General features: G+C 42.6%; 1 protein-coding gene across 6 annotated transcripts in view; it reads left to right on the top strand.

The window, feature by feature from the left end:
• The window catches only part of XPNPEP3 (X-prolyl aminopeptidase 3), a 70,249-nt gene extending 68,399 nt beyond the window's left edge, over positions 1–1,850 (top strand). For all 6 annotated transcript variants that reach the window (XM_012459041.2, XM_012459043.3, XM_012459044.1 and 3 more), the window contains one exon: positions 1,271–1,850. In XM_012459041.2, coding sequence (XP_012314464.1) covers positions 1,271–1,437 — 167 coding nt within the window. In that variant the 3' untranslated portion in view covers positions 1,438–1,850. The remainder of the gene's footprint in view (positions 1–1,270) is intronic.
• The last annotated feature ends 17,879 nt before the right edge of the window (positions 1,851–19,729 follow it).

The raw sequence follows: 19,729 nt of genomic DNA, 5'->3' as shown, positions 1-19,729 counted from the left end.
GATCTAAATTTTAGATTCCAAGTATTTTAATCTCTATATAAATTATGGCTGTAAAATGTCTTTTATGCCACCCTTTGAACCCAGTCATACATTGCTATCTGTGCCCATAGATCCATAGATACATCATTTAGTTCAATCTGATTGGTACCTGGGTGCTTCCTTAGACTGTGCTACATTTTCCTTTGCTGATCTCTCTTTTTTTTTAAATCACAGAGGCAGTATCTGTGAGGATAGTGAAAGAAGTTTACAACTTTTTTCTTATGAAAAGACCTGGTATATTTCTTAACTTCATGATTAGAAAGGGTACCTGAGGTTCCTACATTTTTCCAAATGTACATTAAAGTCTTTCAGTTTCTCCTTTACTTTACATTAGACACATCAGATATATTTAAACCTTATTTGAGAGGAAAACAAAAAATTTTATAATGACTGTTTCTGCAGCTTCCAGTTATCAAGGCTGATAATCTCTAAATAATTGTTTAATACATTTTAAATGTATTTTGTCTTTATTTTTGCCAAGTGCTTTTTCCAGGGTACTCTTAGGCAGGGGAAGAATGCACTTATATAATCTCTTTGTCCCCCATGTATATTGATGTACTTTTATTTTTTTTTGAGATGGAGTCTCATTCTGTCACCCAGGCTGGAGTGCAATGGCGTGGTCTCAGCTCACTGCAACCTCCGCCTCCCGGGTTCAAGCGATTCTCCCACCTCAGCCTCTGGAGTAGCTGGGACTACAGGCGCCCACCACCACACCCAGCTAATTTTTGTATTTTTAGTAGAGACAGGGGTTTCACTATGTTAGCCAGACTGGTCTCGAACTCCTGACCTTGTGAACCACCCACCTTGGCCCCCCAAAGTGCTGGGATTACAGGTGTGAGCCACCGCGCCCAGCCATTGACATACTTTTAAGTTAGGTAACTTTACTGGCCTGCTTGAGCCACTAGAATATGACAAAATCATGGTCAGCATTGTCATATTTGTATGGAGCTTATAGTCCATTATACAGATAACCGGAATAATTTTAGCAATGATACCAACAGGTGTTGACCATTATATGCCAGGCACTTTGACATGTATTATCTCATTTAATCCTCACAGCTTTATTAGGTAGGTACCATAAAGATCAGCATTACAGAGGAAGGAATTTTAACCCAGAGGTTAACTTACTTGCCCCCAAACCACCAAGTTTCTTTTCTTCCCTTTTTTTTTTTTTTTTTTTATAATTACACACAACTTTGCTGAATAGCATGTTCTTCTTTCTACTTCACAGGCATTTATATTCCAGAGGATGACAGAGATGCCCCAGAGAAGTTTCGGGGTCTTGGTGTACGAATTGAGGATGATGTAGTGGTGACTCAGGACTCACCTCTCATCCTTTCTGCAGATTGTCCCAAGGAGATGAATGACATTGAACAGATATGTAGACCAGCCTCTTGACCTTCACTGCAGCCCACATGCACCTCAGGTTCAAGATGAGTGTATGCTGGCATCCCTGCTCATGTGCTTTCTGAATATCTCTGTGTGTACATTTATATACATATTCCATTTGGGAATACAGCAGCTGTGTCAATGTTTGTAATCGTGTGTGTGTGTGGGGGGGTTTTGTTTTAAGTAGTTAGAAGTCTGGAAAAATGAATTTTTGAACAGTATGTTACTGCAGCTGTAACATTAATTCTATAGAATTTATGACCAGACAAGTTTAATTTTTAAACGTAAAGAAAGGTCTTGGTTACATATGTCCATGCATTCCAGTTAACACATTTAAACATATAGAAAATTCACTTCTTTCAAGTCCTTCCCTTTCTGTTCTTTTGCTGAGATCCACCCAATATCATAATAAGTTTGTGTGATGCCTGTATTTTTAACTAATCACCAAGGTCTCTGCTTATGCTAAAATTCACCTGTTGGTGATTGTGGGTGGCCAATACATACCTTATGTAACTCCTCCCTACCTATTCTAGATCCTGCATGTCTACTGGAGCCACATGAACCCTCAGTGGCACATTCTTACTAGTCAGCCATAGTCCAGGTTCCAACAACAATAGCTACCTACCAAACAAAACAGTTGTGAGCCCTTCTTGCCGTTTGGTTGCCTAGGACCTGGAAAGTGTTTAGATTCTTGATAAAGAAGGAAATGGGGGCCGGGCGCGGTGGCTCAAGCCTGTAATCCCAGCACTTTGGGAGGCCGAGGCAGGTGGATCACAAGGTCAAGAGATCGAGACCATCCTGGTCAACATGGTGAAACTCCGTCTCTACTAATACAAAAAATTAGCTGGGCATGGTGGCGCATGCCTGTAATCCCAGCTACTCAGGAGGCTGAGGCAGGAGAATTGCCTGAACCCAGTAGGCAGAGGTTGCGGTGAGCCGAGATTGCGCCATTGCACTCCAGCCTGGGTAACAAGAGCGAAACTCCATCTCAAAAAAAAAAGAAAAAGAAGGAAATGGAAGAGAAAGAAAAGTATGTATGTATCTACTAAATATCCAGACATCAGGACTGGGCATGGTGGCTCACGCCTGTAATCTCAGCATTTTGGGAGGTCGAGGCAGGTGGGTCACTTGAGACCAGGAGGTTGAGACCAGCCTGACCAACATGGTGAAACCCTGACTCTACTAAAAATACAGAAATTAGTCAGGCATGGTGGTTCACGCCTGTAATCCCAGCTACTTGGGAGGCTGAGGCATGACAATTGCTTGAACCTGGGAGGTGGAGGTTGCAGTGAGCTGAGACCATGCGACTGCACTCCAGCCTGAATGACTCAGCGAAACTCTCTGCTTCAAAAAAAAAAAAAAATCCAGACATCCAGCCATCTTTTCTCTTCAATTTAAAGATGATTTCTTAATGATGCCTTCAAAAATTAATAAAAAGAAAAAAGAATGATTTCTTTCCCAGACATCCCTGCTCCCTCTATGGATTCTTAATCCACTGACCCTCATGGGTTATCCTTGTAGCTATGCAGAGGCGGATCCTCTACTTACTTACCCTGTCAGAGTCACAAAGTCACAGTCATGGCACCATTTTCAGAGAAGCACCCCTGTTATCATTCTGTGATTTCCTCTAGTGCTAATAAAAACAAAATATGGAATCCACCAATAACTATCTTATGATTCCTATCTTTCTCTGATATTAGCAGTGAGCATGCAGTGGTAAAGAGTCATATTTCTTTTTTTTCTTTCTTTCTTTCTTTCTTTCTTTTTTTGGGGGGAGAGGGAGTCTCACTCTGTTGCCCAGGCTGGAGTGCAGTGGTGTGATCTCAGCTCACTGCAACCTTCCCCTACCAGGTTCAAGCAATTTTCCTGCCTCAGCCTCCCAAGTAGCTGGGGGCTACAGGCGAATACTGCCATGCCCAGCTAATTTTTTGTATTTTAGTAGAAATGGGTTTCACCATGTTACCCAGGCTGGTGTCAAACTCCTGAGCTCAGGCAATCCGCCCACCTCGGCCTCCCAAAGTGCTACGATTACAGGCTGTGAGCCACCACACATGGCCTGAGTCATATTTCTTTAAACCTAACATTGCATACAATTATACAGCAACTCAGTTTGCAAGGTGAACAGGGCTAGACTACCACAGATAGCTTATTTAGGAGCTTCTGTGATAGAGGGAAGCTTTAAGAGCCAGTGTGTTCATCTCCTTTAAACCTGGATATGGGCTCAAGATGTATAAAACATGCCAGTTGTTACAACACAAATTTGAGGGTCTTTTTTTTTTTTTTTTTTTTTTTTAAAAAGACGGGGTTTCACCATGTTGGTCAGGCTGGTCTTGAACTCCCAACCTCAGGTGATCCGCCCGCCTTGGCCTCCAAAGTGCTTGGATTACAGGCGTGAGCCACCACGCCCGGCCAATTTGAGGGTTTTTAAAAATATATATTTGTATTAGGGAAGCACAAGCTAGGGGATTAACAATCTCTGCAGTGCTGGAAGTTTACCTATCTTATCAGGGAAACCCAGGGTACAGAGTGAAAAGCAGACAGGCAGTGACTTCCTCAAGAGACAGATAATGTGAAAACAAAAGTGATACAAATTGTATCCTGACAGTGCTAACCCAGGAATGCTTTGGCTTTGCGCACCTTATCTAAGTAGCTCTTGGAATGGAGGCTGCACAGCTGGAGTCTCCGTCCCCCATACCCACCCTTCTTCCTCCCTCCAATTTCTCAATCTAGTGCTACTTTTTAAAAGAAGGGGAGGGAAATAACTCCAGGACTCTGGCTTCTCACTTCCTGAGCTCTGTGCCCCCAACAACCCTTTCCTTGGATTGTGTTTCCTTTTTCATTTACAATCCAGGAATAAGGACTTTCTTTTCCTTTTTTCTTTTTCTTTTTTTTTTTTTTTTAACTGAGTCTCACTATCATCCAGGCTGGAGTGCAGTGGTGCAATCTTGGCTCACTGCAACCTCCACCTCTGGGGTTCAAGCAATTCTCCTGCCTCAGCCTCCTGAGTAGCTGAGATTATAGGGGCCCACCACCATGCCCAGCTAATTTTTGTATTTTTAGTAGACACAGGGTTTCACCATGTTGGCCAGGCTGGTCTCAAACTCCTGACCTCAAGTGATCTGCCCACCTTGGCCTCCCAAAGTGCTGGATTACAGGCGTGAGCCACCACGCCCAGCCTCCTGTCTCTAAACTTGCTAGCTAAAAGCCTAGGTGGCTTCTATGTATAGCAGCATACTTGGACATGAAACAGACTTCTAGTGAGTCCAGTCAAGTTATATAGATGTTACTGGTAGTCAGAAAGACTACTGTGGAATTCTTCTGGTGATTTTTAGTCCCTGACCCAGGTATATTGTCCTTTGGGTCCCAGATTAACTATAGCAGCTAAGCATTGGAATCAGACTTTTAGAACCATCGAGATAGCATAATGAACATCTCATAGTAATGTTTTATGGGCTGTCTGATATATTCAGGATTTGTTGAGCAGATAATTATGCACTGTGCTGTGTGTGATCTTATTCATGCTTAGCCATGCCACAGACACCCCATATTTAGTTTTTTTTTTAATACAAAGAATGCTATTAACTTATTGGATATAAAATAATTTCATTTTTCTAATGTCAGGAAATGACCCATTCCACTTAAACAAGTTTTCCAACTAATTAAAATTTAATACTTCAAGAATAAAATGTATCCAAATATTTCTTAAAATTCTTAAAATTTAGGTTAAAATTTGCTGATCTCTTACATTCAGTAAAGCTGGGACTTGAAGACTTCCCACAGTTTTCAACTACTTTGCAAGTTCAAAAACTTGTAAGTATACAAAGGTCAATAAGATAAATTCAGAGTTTTAAGGTAAGACCTTTATATTAGCTTTTTAAATTTTTTTTTTTTTTTTTTTTTTTTGAGAACGGAGTTTTGCTCTCGTTACCCAGGCTGGAGTGCAATGGCGCGATCTTGGCTCACCGCAACCTCCGCCTCCTGGGTTCAGGCAATTCTCCTGCCTCAGCCTCCTGAGTAGCTGGGATTACAGGCACGCGCCACTATGCCCAGCTAATTTTTTTGTATTAGTAGAGACGGGGTTTCACCATGTTGACCAGGATGGTCTTGATCTCTTGACCTCGTGATCCACCCGCCTCAGCCTCCCAAAGTGCTGGGATTACAGGCTTGAGCCACCGCGCCCGGCCTAGCTTTTTAAATTTTTTTAAAGTTTTTAATTGACATAATAATTGTACATATTTACAGTGTACGTAGTGATATTTTGATACATATAGTGGATAGTAATCAGATCAGAACAATTAGCATATCCATCAGATTGTACATTTATCATTTGTTTTGAGCCGTTAGTTTTTTGTTTTTGTTTTTGTTTTTGTTTTTTCTGAGATGGAATCTAACTCTGTCGCCAGGCTGGAGTGCAGTGGTGCCATCTTGGCTCACTGCAACTTGCGACTCCCAGGTTCAAGCGATTCGCCTGCCTCCGTCCCCCTAGTAGCTGGGATTATAGGCACGCACCACCATGCCCAGCTAATTTTTGTATTTTTAGTAGAGACACAGTTTTACCATGTTGGCCAGGATGGTCTCTCAATCTCCCAACCTCGTGATCCACCCACCTCAGCCTCCCAAAGTGCTTGGATTACAGGTGTGAGCCACTGCGCCCAGGAGCCTTTAGTTCTAAGTATGACAGATAATTTATATACCAGGTGCTCCTATTAAAAGCCTTAATTTTTTAAAAAATTATTCAAATGTTACCACTGGAATTTTCCTCCCTGAATTGAAGATATAGTACCATTTAAATGAAGGAAACTTACCTGGATAGCCAGTGTCACATGCTTTTATGTATTTATTTCAGGAATTACTATTTTTTCTCCACAATTAGGAAACAGATTGTGTTATTTGTTCTTTTTTTTTTGAGTGTGTGTTTGTGTGTGTGTTCTTTATTTGAAACACAGCAGTGGAAATACTGGAGTAAAGCTGGGTGTAGTAGCTCATGCCTGTCATCCCAACACTTTGGGAGGCCAAGGAGGGAGGGTCGCTTGAGCCCAGGAGTTTGAGACAAAAACTTTTAAAGTTAGCCAGGTGTGGTGGTGTGCACCTATAGTCCCAGCTACTCAGGAGGCCGAGGTGGGAGGGTCGCTTGAGCCTAGGAGGTCAGGGCTGCAGTGAGCCATGACTGTACCACTGCACTCCACCCTGAGCAACAGAGCAAGACCCTGTCTCAATAAAAAAGAAAAACTGGAGCAAGAACTCTCCTCTTCTCATAGTATCCATGTTAGTAACTTACAGTACTCTGTGTACATCTTCTTTCAAAACCTTGCTTTTTTCTCAGTTTTTATAAGGTGAGAAAGGGAAAAACCTTCCCAAAGGAAATACTGTCTTAAATGAGATTAAGATCCATAAAACAAGTTAAATCTCCATATAAAAACATTGCAACTCATTAAAACAGAAAAATGTACCTTTGTTGTGTTTTTCCAAATATCCATACCCACACCCTGTTCAGCTTTGTTAATAATACAAAGATCACAAATGGGAAGCACGACTGCTGCTTCTCCCGCTCCTGTTCCCATGTCAGAGATGGAGAATAAAGCACAGTGAGCTGTTCCACCAGTCCAGCAGTGACCTCAGAGGCCTTTGTAACAGTGTTTCCAATAACTGCTGCTAATAAAACAGAGTTAGAATATCTGCAGTCCTTCAACTGTGTTTGATAGCTGAGAATGTAACTTGTTTGTGTGTCTATTAGAAAATTAGGAAGGCCCCACAGATAATAGCGGCGTAAGGGACCCTGCTTGAAAGAGGGTTTTATGGTATGATTTTTTAAAAATTTTTTGTCTATAGCTCAAAACAAGTTTTAAGCCTGAGAAAATATACTTTAATTTGAAGTGTTTTTAATGCTCCCAGAGTAATGAAAAGATGAATGAATGCATAATTAAAGCTTAACAGTAGAGCAGAGTTTTACTTTTACAAACCGCCTGGGTTCTGGCTGTGCTGCTGTTCTCTGCCAGTGTGTCTCTGAGTTAGAGCATCATTACTGTGTGAATGGGAGGACGCACTGGAATCAAGGCTTCCTGGAGTTGCTGTGCAAGAGTCTGAGAAAACTTCCATCTTTACTAGTGTTTCTTAATGCTTTCTGTGACTTTTGTGCAATTACATAAGTTCAATTTAGACAAAATGCTGTTACTTTTTAAGGCATTACTATTCATTGAAAATAGATATGTCATTCCCCATCAAGGGTAAAGCATTTGTGACTGTCATTTAAAAAAAAAAACTAGGCCGGGTGCAGTGGCTCATGCCTGTAATATCAGCGCTTTGGGAGGCTGAGGCGAGTGGATCACGAGGTCAGGAGATAGAAACCATCCTGGCCAACATGGTGAAACTCCGTGTCTACTAAAAATACAAAAATTAGCTGGGCATGGTGACGCATTCCTGTAATCCCAGCTACTCAAGAGGCTGAGGCAGGAGAATCACCTGAACCAGGGAGTCAGAGGTTGCAGTGAGCCAAGATCACACTACTACACTCCAGTCTGGTGACAGAGTGAGACTCCATCTCAAAAAATAAATAAAAATAAAAATAAACTACAAAACAATATAGAAGTATATGGTCTGTGTGTATGTTACTTTAGAACTTACAGCTGGGCGTGGTGATTGGTGCCTGTAATCCCAGCTACTCAGGATGCTGAGACAGGAGACTCGCTTGAACCCAGGAGGCGGAGGTTGCAGTGAGCCAAGATTGCACCATTGCACTCCAGCCTGGGTGACAGAACAAAACTCAGTCTCAAAAAAAAAAAATTGAAAGCAGGGACTCAGTTATTTGTACACCAGTGTTTATAGCAGCATTATTCACAATAGCCAAAAGGTAGAAAAATCCAAATATCAATATAAATTAAAAAAAAAGAAAGAAAAATCCAAATATCGATTGATGGATGAATGGATAAGCAAAATGTGTATACATGCAATGGAATATTATTCAGTTTTCTAAAGGATTGAAATTCTGATATATGCGACAACATGGATTAACCTTGAAGATATTATGCTAAGTGAAATAAGCCAGACACAAAAAGATATATATTGTATGATTCCACTTAGATGCAGTGCCCAGTAGTCAAATTCATAGAGACAGAAGTAATGGAAAGTAATTGTTTAACAGGTATAGAGTTTCAGTTTGGGCAAATAAAAAAAGTTTTAGAGATGGATGGTGGCAAGGGTTGCACAACAATCTGAATATACTTAATGCCACTGAACTGTACACTTAAAATGGTTAAAATTAGGCCAGGCATGGTGGCTTATGTCTGTAATCCCAGCACTTTAGGAGGCTGAAGTGGGTCAATCAGTTGAGGCCAGGAGTTCAAGACCAGCCTGGCCAACATGGTGAAACCCCTGTCTCTTCTAAAAATCAAAAATTAGCCAGGCGTGGTGGTGCACACCTGTAGTCCCAGCTACTCTGGAGGCTGAGGTGGGAGGATTGCTTGAGCCTGGGGAGGTCGTGCCTGCAACGACCTGTGATCACGACACTGCACTCCAGCCTGGGCAACAAGAGTAATTACCTTGTCTCAAAAGAAAAAAAATACTGCAGCCAGGCATGGTGACCCACTCCTGTAATCCCAGCACTTTGGGAGGCTGAGGTGGGTGGATCACCTGGGATCAGGAGTTTGAGACTAGCCTGACCAACATGCTGAAACCCTCTTTTTTTTTTTGGCCTTCCCCTGCATGTTCCTGCAAATAGACTCAACTCAAAATGGCATCTGATTAGGAATTCAGTGAGGATGAAACCCTGTCTCTGCTAAATACAAAAAATTTAGCCGAGTGTGGTGGCGCATGCCTGTAATCCCAGCTACTCGGGAGGCGGAGGCAGGAGAGTCATCTCCTGCCCAGGAGGCAGATCGCACCATTGCCTGGGCAACAAAAGTGAAACTCAGTAAGAAAAAAAAAAAGATACTGCCAAACTTTTTCCAAAGTGACTGTGCCATTTTGTATTTCTACCTGCAATGTATGAGTGATTTCATTTTTCCACATTCTCACCAGCATTTGGTGTTGTCACAGTTTCTTTTTTTTTCTTTTTTTTTTTTTTTGACCATTCTGATGGGTAGTGATATCTCATTCTGGTTTTAATTTGCATTTCTCTAATGGCAAATGGTGCTGAACATCTCTTCATGTGCTTCCTTGCCATTTGTATTATATATCCTCTCCAATTAAATATCTTTTCATGCCACTTGCTCATGTTCTAATTGGATTGTTTTTTGACAGCTGAGTTTTAAGAATTCTTTCTTTTTGTGCGTGTGTGATGGAGTCTCCCTTTGTTGCCCAGGCTGGAGTGCAATGTCGCCATCTCGGCTCACTGTAATCTCCACATCCCAGGTTCAAGCGATTCTCCTGTCTCAGCCTCCTGAATAGCTGGGATTACAGGCATATGCCACCATGCCTGGCTAACTTGTAGAGAAGGGGTTTCCCTATGTTGGCTAGACTGGTCTCAAACTCCTGACCTTGTGATCCGCCCGCCTCAGCTTCCCAAAATGCTGGGATTACAAGTGTGAGCCACCACACCCGGCCAAGAATTCTTTCTTTATATATTCCATCTCTTAGTGCTTTGTCAGATATGTGGTTTGCAAATACTTTCTCCCACTCTGTAGCCGTCTGTTCATCCTTTTAAAAGGCCCTTTCACAGAGCAAAAGTTTTAAATTCTAGTGTTCAGTTTATCAATTGTTCCATTCCTAGATAATGCTTTTGTGGTCAAGTCTAAGAATTCTGTGTGGCCGTAGATCCTGCAGATTTTCTCCTTTCATTCTATAAGTTTATTTTTTTTTGTTGTGTTTTGGGTTTTTTTTTTTTTTTGCATTTAAAGTTATATTTTATTTTTAATGATCCAATATATTATTTAAACTTTGATTACCTCAAATGAAATAGATCTATGCACACTCATTATAAGAGAACTATGATATATGCACAAGCAGAGATGCAGGGATCATGCAATAGTTTCATACCAGATTTCAAAATATTAAGTAGCAAGGAAACACAATGAAATTGAAGGCTGAGGTGAAGTACAGGCATAAGGGTAAGGAAAGCAGAACATTCAAGATGTACCTATATATACCAGTTCTTAAAACAAGAAAATCATCTGGGTGCAGTGGCTCATGCCTGTTAATCCCAACACTTTGGGAGACCAAAGCAGGTGAATCACCTGAGGTCAGGAGTTCAAGACCAGCCTGACCAACATGGTGAAACCCCATCTCTATTTAAAAAAAAACAAACAACGCAGATCATTTCCAATAAGGCACTGGCTCATGTATTTCTGTTGAGGCAGAAGTCAGTCTTAGGATGTGGTCTGTACATATCTGCAGATAAGATTCACAAAAAAACTACATTCGGTGTTACTAGTCCTTCATTCAGATGCTTCATTTTTGCATTTTCTTTTTGTAGTTTCACTCTGTCACCAGGGTGGAGTGCAGTGCCGTGATCTCTGCCTCCCAGGTTCAAGCGATCCCCTGCCTCAGCCTGCCGAGTAGCTGGGATTACAGGCTCGCACCACAACGACCAGCTAATTTTTTTTGTTTGTTTTACTGCAAGAGACCAGCTAATTTTTTGTATTTCAATAGAGATGGAGTTTCACCATGTTGGCCAGGATGGTCTCATCTCCTGACCTCATGATCCGCCCACCTTGGCCTCCCAAAGTGCTGGGATTACAGGGGTGAGACACTGCACCTGGCCTTCATTCTAAAAGTTTTATAGTTTTATGTTTTAGGTTTAAGTTCATGATACATGTTAATTTTTGTATAACATGTGAGACATAGGTCGAGAGTTTTTTGTTTTGTTTTTTGTTTGCCGATAGATATTCCATTGCTCCAGCACCATTTGTTTAAAATGGTGTGTTTTTCCTCCACTGAATTACTTTTGTACCTCTGTCAATATTCAGTTGGGCATATTTGAGTGAGTCTTTTCTGGGTTCTCTATTCTGTTCCATTGATATGTATGTCTATCCTCCACCAACACCAGTCTTGATTACTGCAACTGTAAAAAGTACGTCTTGAAAACAGGTAAAGATGGCCAGGTGTGGTGGCTCATGCCTGTAATCCCAGCACTTTGGGAGGCAGAGGCGGGTGGATCATGAGGTCAAGAGATCGAGACCATCCTGGCCAACATGGTGAAACCCCGTCTCTACTAAAAATACAAAAAAAATTAGCTGGGTGTGGTGGTGCGCACCTGTAGTCCCAGCTACTCAGGAGGCTGAGGCAGGAGAATTGCTTGAACCTGGGAGGTGGAGGTTGCAGTGAGCCGAGGTCGTGCCACTGCACTCCAGCCTGGCACCTGGTGACAGAGTGAGACTCTGTCTCAAAAAAAAAAAAAAAAAGAAAACAGGAAAAGAGATTCCTTACACTTTATTCTTCCTCTTCAAAATTGTCTGAGCTATTCTAATTCCTTTGCCTTTTAATATAAATTTTAGAATAGGCCGGGCTCGGTGACTCACGCCTATAATCCCAGCACTTTGGGAGGCCAAAGCAGGCAGATCACCTGAGGTCAGGAGTTTGAAACCAGCTCAGCCAACATGTGAAACTCCCATCTCTACTAAAAAAAATACAAAAATTAGCCAGGCATGGTGGTGGGTGCCTGTAATCTCAGCTACTTGGGAGGCTGAGGCAGGAGAATCACTTGAACCTGGGAGGTGGAAGTTGTTGCAGTGAGCCAAGATCCCACCACTGCACTCCAGCCAGGGCGACAGAGCAAGACTCTGTATCAAAAAAGAAAATAATAATAATAATTTTGTCTATAAATAAAAAAAACTTACTAGGATTTTCATAGGAATTTTGTTAAACTGAAATTTCATGAAAACTGACCTCTTTACAGTGTTGAATCTTACAACCCATGAACGCTGTATGTCTATTAAATTTTTTTTAAACCAGGTATGGTGGTTCATGCCTGTAATCTCAGCACTTTGGGAGGCTGAGGAACAATGATTTCTTGAGGCCAGGAGTTGGAGATGAGCCTGGTCAACTTGATGAGACCCATCTCTACAAAAAAATACCAAAAAATTATCCTGCCATGGTGGTGGGCACCTATAGTCCCAGCTACTTGGGATGCTAAAGTAGGAGGACTTCTTGAGCCCAGGAGTCCAAGGCTGCAGTGAGCTCAGATCACACCACTGCATTCCAGCCTGGGCAACTAAGGGAGATTGTGTCTCAAAAATATACATATATTGGCCGGGCACGGTGGCTCAAGCCTGTAATCCTAGCACTTTGAGAGGCTGAGGTGGGCAGATGACAAGGTCAGGAGATCAAGACCATCCTGGCCAACAGGGTGAAACCCCATCTCTACTAAAAATACCAAAAAATTAGCTGGGCGAAGTGGCAGGCGCCTATAATCCCAGCTACTAGGGAGGCTGAGGCAGGAGAATAGCTTGAACCAGGGAGTCAGAGGTTGCAATGAGCCAAGATTGCGCCACTGAACTCCAGCCTGGGCGACAGAGTGAGACTCCATCTCAAAAATAAATAAATAAATAAATAAGATTGTTATTGCTATGATAGAATATATGGTGCAAAAAAAAAGTAAAAAAAAATACATATATTTTTTATTTCTCTTATCAGTGTTGTGTAGTTTTTAGCACACAAGTCTCAAATTTTATGTTTTGTTAGATTTACACCTAAATATTTCACTTTTTGGATAACTGGAAATGTCACATTCTTTTTAATTTCAGTGTCCACATGTTCATAGCTAGATATACAAATACAATTGATTTCTGTATGTTTATCATGTATCCTATAACCTTGCTGAACTCATTTATTAGTTCTAAGAATTTTGCTAGATTCCTTGAGGTTTTCTACATAAACCACGTGTGGTATAAAAATAGGACAGTTTTATTTCTTCCTTTCCAATCTGTATGCCTTTTACTTTTTTTTTTTTTTTTGTGAGACAGACTCTTGATCTGTCACCCAGGCTAGAGTGCAATGGCTCGATCTCAGCTCTCTGCAACCTCTGCCTCCCGAGTTCAAGTGATTCTCCTGCCTCTGCCTCCCAAGTAACTGGGATTACCAGTGCACACCACCACACCTGGCTAATTTTTTATTTTTGGTAGAGACGGGGTCTCACCATGTTGGCCAGGCTGGTCTGCAACTCCTGACTTCAGGTGATTGGCCTGCCTCAGTCTTCCAAAATGCTGGGATAACAGGTGTGAGCCATGGTGTCCAGCTACTTCCTTTTTTTTTTTTTTTGAGAGGGAGTTTTGCTGTTGTTACCCAGGCTGGAGTGCAATGGCGCGATTTCGACTCACTGCAACCTCCGCCTCCTGGGTTCAGGCAATTCTCCTGCCTCAGCCTCCTGAGTAGCTGGGATTACAGGCACGCGCCACCATGCCCAGCTAATTTTTTGTATTTTTAGTAGAGAGGGGGTTTCGCCATGTTGACCAGGATGGTCTCGATCTCTTGACCTCATGATCCACCCGCCTCGGCCTCCCAAAGTGCTGGGATTACAGGCGTGACCCACCACGCCCGGCCTAATTTTTGTATTTTTAGTAGAGATGGGTTTTACCATCTTGGCCAGGATGGTCTTGATCTCTTGACCTCGTGATCCACCCGCCTCAGCCTCCCAAAGTGCTGGGATTACAGGCGTGAGCCACCATGCCCGGCTCTTTTTTTTTTTTTTTTTCCTGTCTTGTTGCACTGGCTAGAAGTTCCAGAGCTATACTGAATAAGAGTGAAATAGTGATGAGAGTGGCCAGTCTTGCCTTGTTCCCAATTTTAGGAGAAAGCACTCAGCATTTCACCATTAAGTACAGTTGTCCCTTGGTATCTATGGGGGATTGGCTCCAGGATCCGCCACGTATACCAAAATCCCAAGATGTTCACTCCCTGAGATTAAAAGGTGTAGTATTTGCATATAGCCTAGGCACATCTTCCTGCATACATTAAATTTTCTCTAGATTACTTATAATACAATGTATTATTTATTTTTTTGAGATGGAATTTCACTTTTGTTGCCCAGTCTGGAGTGCAATGGCACAATCTCGGCTTACCAAAACCTCCGCCTCCTGGGTTCAAGCAATTCTCCTGCCTCAGCCTCCCGAGTTGCTGGGATTACAGGCATGAGCCACCATGCCCGGATAATTCTGCATTTTTAGTAGAGACAGGGTTTCTCCATGTTAGTCAGGCTGGTCTCAAACTCCTGACCTCAGGTGATCCACCCGCCTCGGCCTCCCAAAGTGCTGGGATTACACATGTGAGCCACCACACCCAGCCCATTTTTTCTAATTTTCTAATCAGCTTCCTTAGGTTGAAATAATTTTTTTTGAGACAAGGTCTTACTCTATCACTTACACTGGAGTCTAGTGCCAAAATCGCAGCTTACTGCAGTCTTGACATTGGTGGGCTCAAGCCAACCTCCTGCCTCAGCCTCCTAAGTAGTTGAGAATACAGTTGTGCACCACCACACTCGTGTTTTTGTTTGTGTGTGTGTGTGTGTGTGTGTATTTTTGTAGAGATGAGGTCTCATTATGTTGCCAAAGCTGGTCTCCAATTCCTGGGCTCAAGGGATCCTCTCGCCTTGGCCTCCCAAAGTGCTGGAATTACAGGTGCCCCACCTCATTTTATGTTTTGTTTTCTGTTTTTATGCCTTTCTGTGGGTTTAACATTTTTTAGAATTCCATTTTGATTTATCTATACTGTTTCTTTTCTGAGTGTGTCTCTGCATAGCTTTTTAAGTGGCTGCTCTTATACACATGACTTATGACAGTCTACTAATGTCATCATTTTACCAGTTTGAGTGAAATATAGAAACCTTACCTTCCTCTGTGTCCCTTCACCCCTCCCAGTTTATAAGATAATGGTTTAAAATATTTTCTCCATATAGATTCCGGACTATAATGCTATAATTTTTCCTTCAGGCTGGGTGCAATGGCTCATGCCTGTAATCCCAGAACTTTGGGAGGCCAAGGCGAGCAGATCACTTAAGGTCAGAAGTTTGAGACCAGCCTGGCGAACATGGTGAAACCCCACCTCCACTAAAGAAAAAAATACAAAAATTAGCTGGGCATGGTGGCACATGCCTGTAATCCCAGGTACCTGGGAGGCTGAGGCATGAGAATTGCTTGAACACGGGAGGCAGAGGTTGTAGCGAGCTGACATCCTGCCACTGCACTCTAGCCTGGGCAACAGAGCAAGACTCCATCTCCAAAAAAAATTTATTTTTACTTCAACTGTCAAACATAATTTAGAAAACTCAAAAGGAGAAGAAAAACTTGTTGTATTTGCCCATATTTTTTCTCACTGTGTTTGTTTTTTCTTTCTAATTTTCCAAGGTCCTTGTTTTATTGTCTTCTTTCTAGGGGAAGGCCTAATGGTGACAAATTCTCTTAGTTTTCCTTCTGAGAATGTCTTGATTCCCCCTTGATTCCTGAAGGATATTTTCACCATGTATAGTATTCTGAGTTGACAGGTGCTTTTTTGTATTTGCTTTTTGCATGAAAAACATTTTGCCACTTCTGCTGGCCTCTGTGGTTTGTGGTGAGAAATCTGCCATTCAAATGATTTTTCCTCTTTAGGTAAGGTGTTGTTTTCTCTTGCTGCTTTCAACATTTCTTCTCTCTTTGGTTTCCAGAAGTTTGTGATGTGTTGTGGCACGGATTTCTGTGGGTTTATTCTATGTAGTGCTCGCTCAGCTTCTCGAATCTATAGATTTTTCCTGCCAGAGTTGGCAAGTATCCAGCCATTATTTCATCAATTACCTTTTCAACCTGGCCCTCTTTATCCTCTCTGCCTGGAACCCTGATGACACAAATATTAGATCTTTTGTGGTATTTCCACAGGTCCACAAGGCTCTGTTTTTTTCATTTTGTTTTCCATCTATTTTCTCTTTCTTGTTCAGATTGGTTAATTTCTATTGTTCTGGGTTTTGTTTGTTTGTTTGCTTTGGAGACAGAGTCTCACTCTGTTGCCCAAGCTGGAGTGCAGTGGTGCCATCTCAGCTCATTGCAACCTCTGCCTCCCAGGTTCAAGTGATCGTCCTGCCTCAGCCTCCTGAATGGCGAGTGGCTGGGATTACAGGCATGCAACACCATGCCTGGCTAATTTTTTTTATTTTTAGTAGAGAGAGACAGGGTTTCACCATGTTGCCCAGGCTGGTCTCGAACTCCTGAGCTCAGGCAATCTGCCCCCCTTGGCCTCCCAAAGTGCTGGGATAAGAGGTGTGAGCCACCATGCCTGGCCTAATTTCTGTTTTTCTGTCCTCCAGTTCAGTTATTTTTTTTTCCTCTATCACTTCCATGTCTTTTTTCCTCCCAGTTTCTGTTGGGAAAAATATCACCTCCATTCTGTTGTTGAACCCATCCACTGAGTTTTTAAATTCACTTGCTGCATTTTTCAGTTCTAAGACTTCCATTTGGTTCCCTTCCTTCCTTTCCTTTCCTTTCCTTCCTTCCTTCCCTCCCTTTCTTATCTTTCTTCCCTTTCTCTTTCTCTCTCTTTCTCTCTTTCTTTCTCTTTCTTGAGACAGAGCCTTACTCCATCACCCAGGCTGGAGTACAGTGGCATGATCTCGGCTCACTGCAACTTCTGCCTCCCAGGTTCAAGCGATTCTCCTGCCTCAGCCTCCTGAGTAGCTGGGATTACAGGCACAAACCACCACACCTGGCTAAGTTTTCACCATGTTGGCCAGGCTAGTCTCAAACTCCTAACCTCAAGTAATCCGCCCACCTCAACCTCCCAAAGTGCTGGGATTGCAGGCAAGAGCCACACCGCCTGACGAATACCTGAGCTAAAAATACAAAAACTTACTCAGATGTGGTGGCAGATGCTTATAATCTCAGCCAAAGGAGAGGCTCTAGCAGGAGAATCACTTGAACCCAGGAAGTGGAGGCTGCAATGAGCTGAGATCACACTACTGCACTCCAGCCTGGTAACATAGCAAGACTCTCAAAAAATGAAAAAAAATCTTCAATGCCTTCCCATAAGATCTATAATAAAATCCCTGCCTCCTCTGCCCCCTGGCTGCCTCTCTGACATCTCTTACTACTTTCTGCTTGCTCAGTAGGCTCCAAATTTATTTATTCAACCCATAATGAGCACATACAATGTACCAGTTTTTGTTACCAATAAACAAAGCAATCAAAATTCCCTTCTCTTGGTGAGGACACACAAAAAACAATAATCCTAATAAATGAGTAAATGACAAAATGTTTGTTTGGAGATAGAGGCTTACTCTAGCTTAGGTTGGAGTACTGTGGTGCAATTTCAGCTCACTGCAGCCTTGAATTCCCAGGCTCAAAGGATTCTGCTATCTCCTTAGCCTCCTGAGTAGCTGGGACTACATGCCCAGTTTAGACAAAATATGTTGGAAGGTGTATGTAAATTGGATAGGAAAGTAGATCATGTAGGGCCATTTAAAGGACTTCAGGTTAAATGTCATTCTTCATAAAAGCCTTATTTAATCACCCAATTTACTGTTGTCTCCTTCTCCGCTCCATCTCTTTACCTTGTTTTCTTCATAGCACTGGATACCTGAGACTTTTTTTGAGGCACAGTCTCACTCTGTCGCCAGACTGGAGTGCCATGGTGCCGTCTTGGCTCACTGCAACCTCTGACTCCCTGATTCAAGTGATTCTCCTACTTCAGCCTCCTGACTAGCTGGGATTACAGGCACATGCCACCATGCCTAGCTAATTTTTGTGTTTTTAGTAGAGACAGGGTTTCACCATGTTGGCCAGGCTGGGCTCGAACTCCTGAGCTCATGATCCATCTGCCTCCACCTCCCAAAGTGCTGGGATTACAGGCATGAGCCACTGTGCCTGGCCCACCTGAGACTTTTTTTTTTTTTTTTTTTTTTTTTTTTTGAGAGGGAGTCTCGCTCTGTCACCCAGGCTGGAGTGCAGTGGCACAATCTTGGCTCACTGCAACCTTCACCTCCCGGGTTCAAGCAATTCTCCTGCCTCAGCCTCCTGAGTATCTGGGATTACAGGCACACACCACCACACCCAGCTAATTTTTGTATTTTTGGTAGAGACAGAGTTTCGCCATGTTGGCCGAGCTGGTCTCGAACTGCTGTATTCAAGTGACCTACCTGCCTTGGCCTCCCAAAGTGCTGGAATTATAGGCCTGATCCACCCTGCCTAGCGGGTAGCTGGATAGCTGAGACTTTTTTTTCTTTTTTTGAGATAAACTCTCACTCTTGTCACCCAGGCTGGAATGCAGTGGAACAATCTAAGCTCACTGCAACCTTCACCTCCCGGGTTCAAGAGATGCCCCTTCCTCAGCCTTCCAAGTAGCTGGGACTACAGGCGTTCGCCACATGCCTGGCTAATTTTTGTTTTTGTATTTTTAGTAGAAACGGGGTTTCACCATGTTGGCCAGGGTGGTGTGGAACTCCTAACATCAGGTGATCTGCCCGCCTTGGCCTCCCAAAGTGCTGGGATTAGAGGCATGAGCCAGCTTGCCCAGCTCTGCGACTTCTTGATGTATTTATTTGTTGACTTGTGTATTATTCCCTAACTAGGGGTTTATTTGACTCTTATCATGGCTCTCCTGTTTAAAATAGAACCTGACACATATCAATACTTTTATTGAATGATGGATAAATATGTCTTCAATACCTTAATTTACAATGTGTTTCTAGTATTCCCATCAGGACCTGTAGGCACACAATACATTAATGACAGATATTTTCACATAAAATCATTAAAACTTGGGCTAAGAAAAACTCTGTAGGGTTCCTATAGCCCTTTAAGGTCTCGAACAATTTTTCTTTTCAAGTCTGGTTAAAGCTGTGGTGGTGTTTTCCAGGATCTATTGTTCCTGTTTATGACTAAAAAGGAAACAAATCGCAATTCTTTCACTGTTATTATTATTGTTATTATTTTGAGATGGAGTCTCGCTCTCTCACCAGGCTGGAGTGCACTGGCACGATCTCGGCTCACTGCAACCTCTGCCTCCCGGGTTCAAGCTATTCTCCTGCCTCAGCTTCCCGAGTAGCTGGGACTACAGGCGCATGCCACCACACCAGGCTAATTTTTCTATTTTTCGTAGAGATGGGGTTTTGCCATGTTGGCCAGGCTGGTCTCGAACTCCCGACTTCATGTGATCCACCCGCCTCAGCCTCCCAAAGTGCTGAGATTATAGGCGTGAGCCACCATGCCCAGCCAATTATTTCTCTTTAGCAATAGAGTCAGCACATTTCATTACTCTCCAGTTATCTTTTAAGAGAAAATACAAGGCTTTAAATAAACCTGTACGAGATCTAAGAGTGATCTGGCAGTCACACCTTTTCAAGGTTAGAGATGTCAAAGGGAGTCCTGGTCTACGCAGAAATGGGAGAGTGACACGAAGTACAGGTGCTTGG

Source organism: Aotus nancymaae, unplaced genomic scaffold, assembly GCF_030222135.1.
Source record: "Aotus nancymaae isolate 86718 unplaced genomic scaffold, 86718_ANA_hifiasm-v0.15.2.pri h1tg000076l, whole genome shotgun sequence".
Classification (NCBI taxonomy): domain Eukaryota; kingdom Metazoa; phylum Chordata; class Mammalia; order Primates; family Aotidae; genus Aotus; species Aotus nancymaae.
This window is presented reverse-complemented; position numbering and strand designations above follow the sequence as displayed.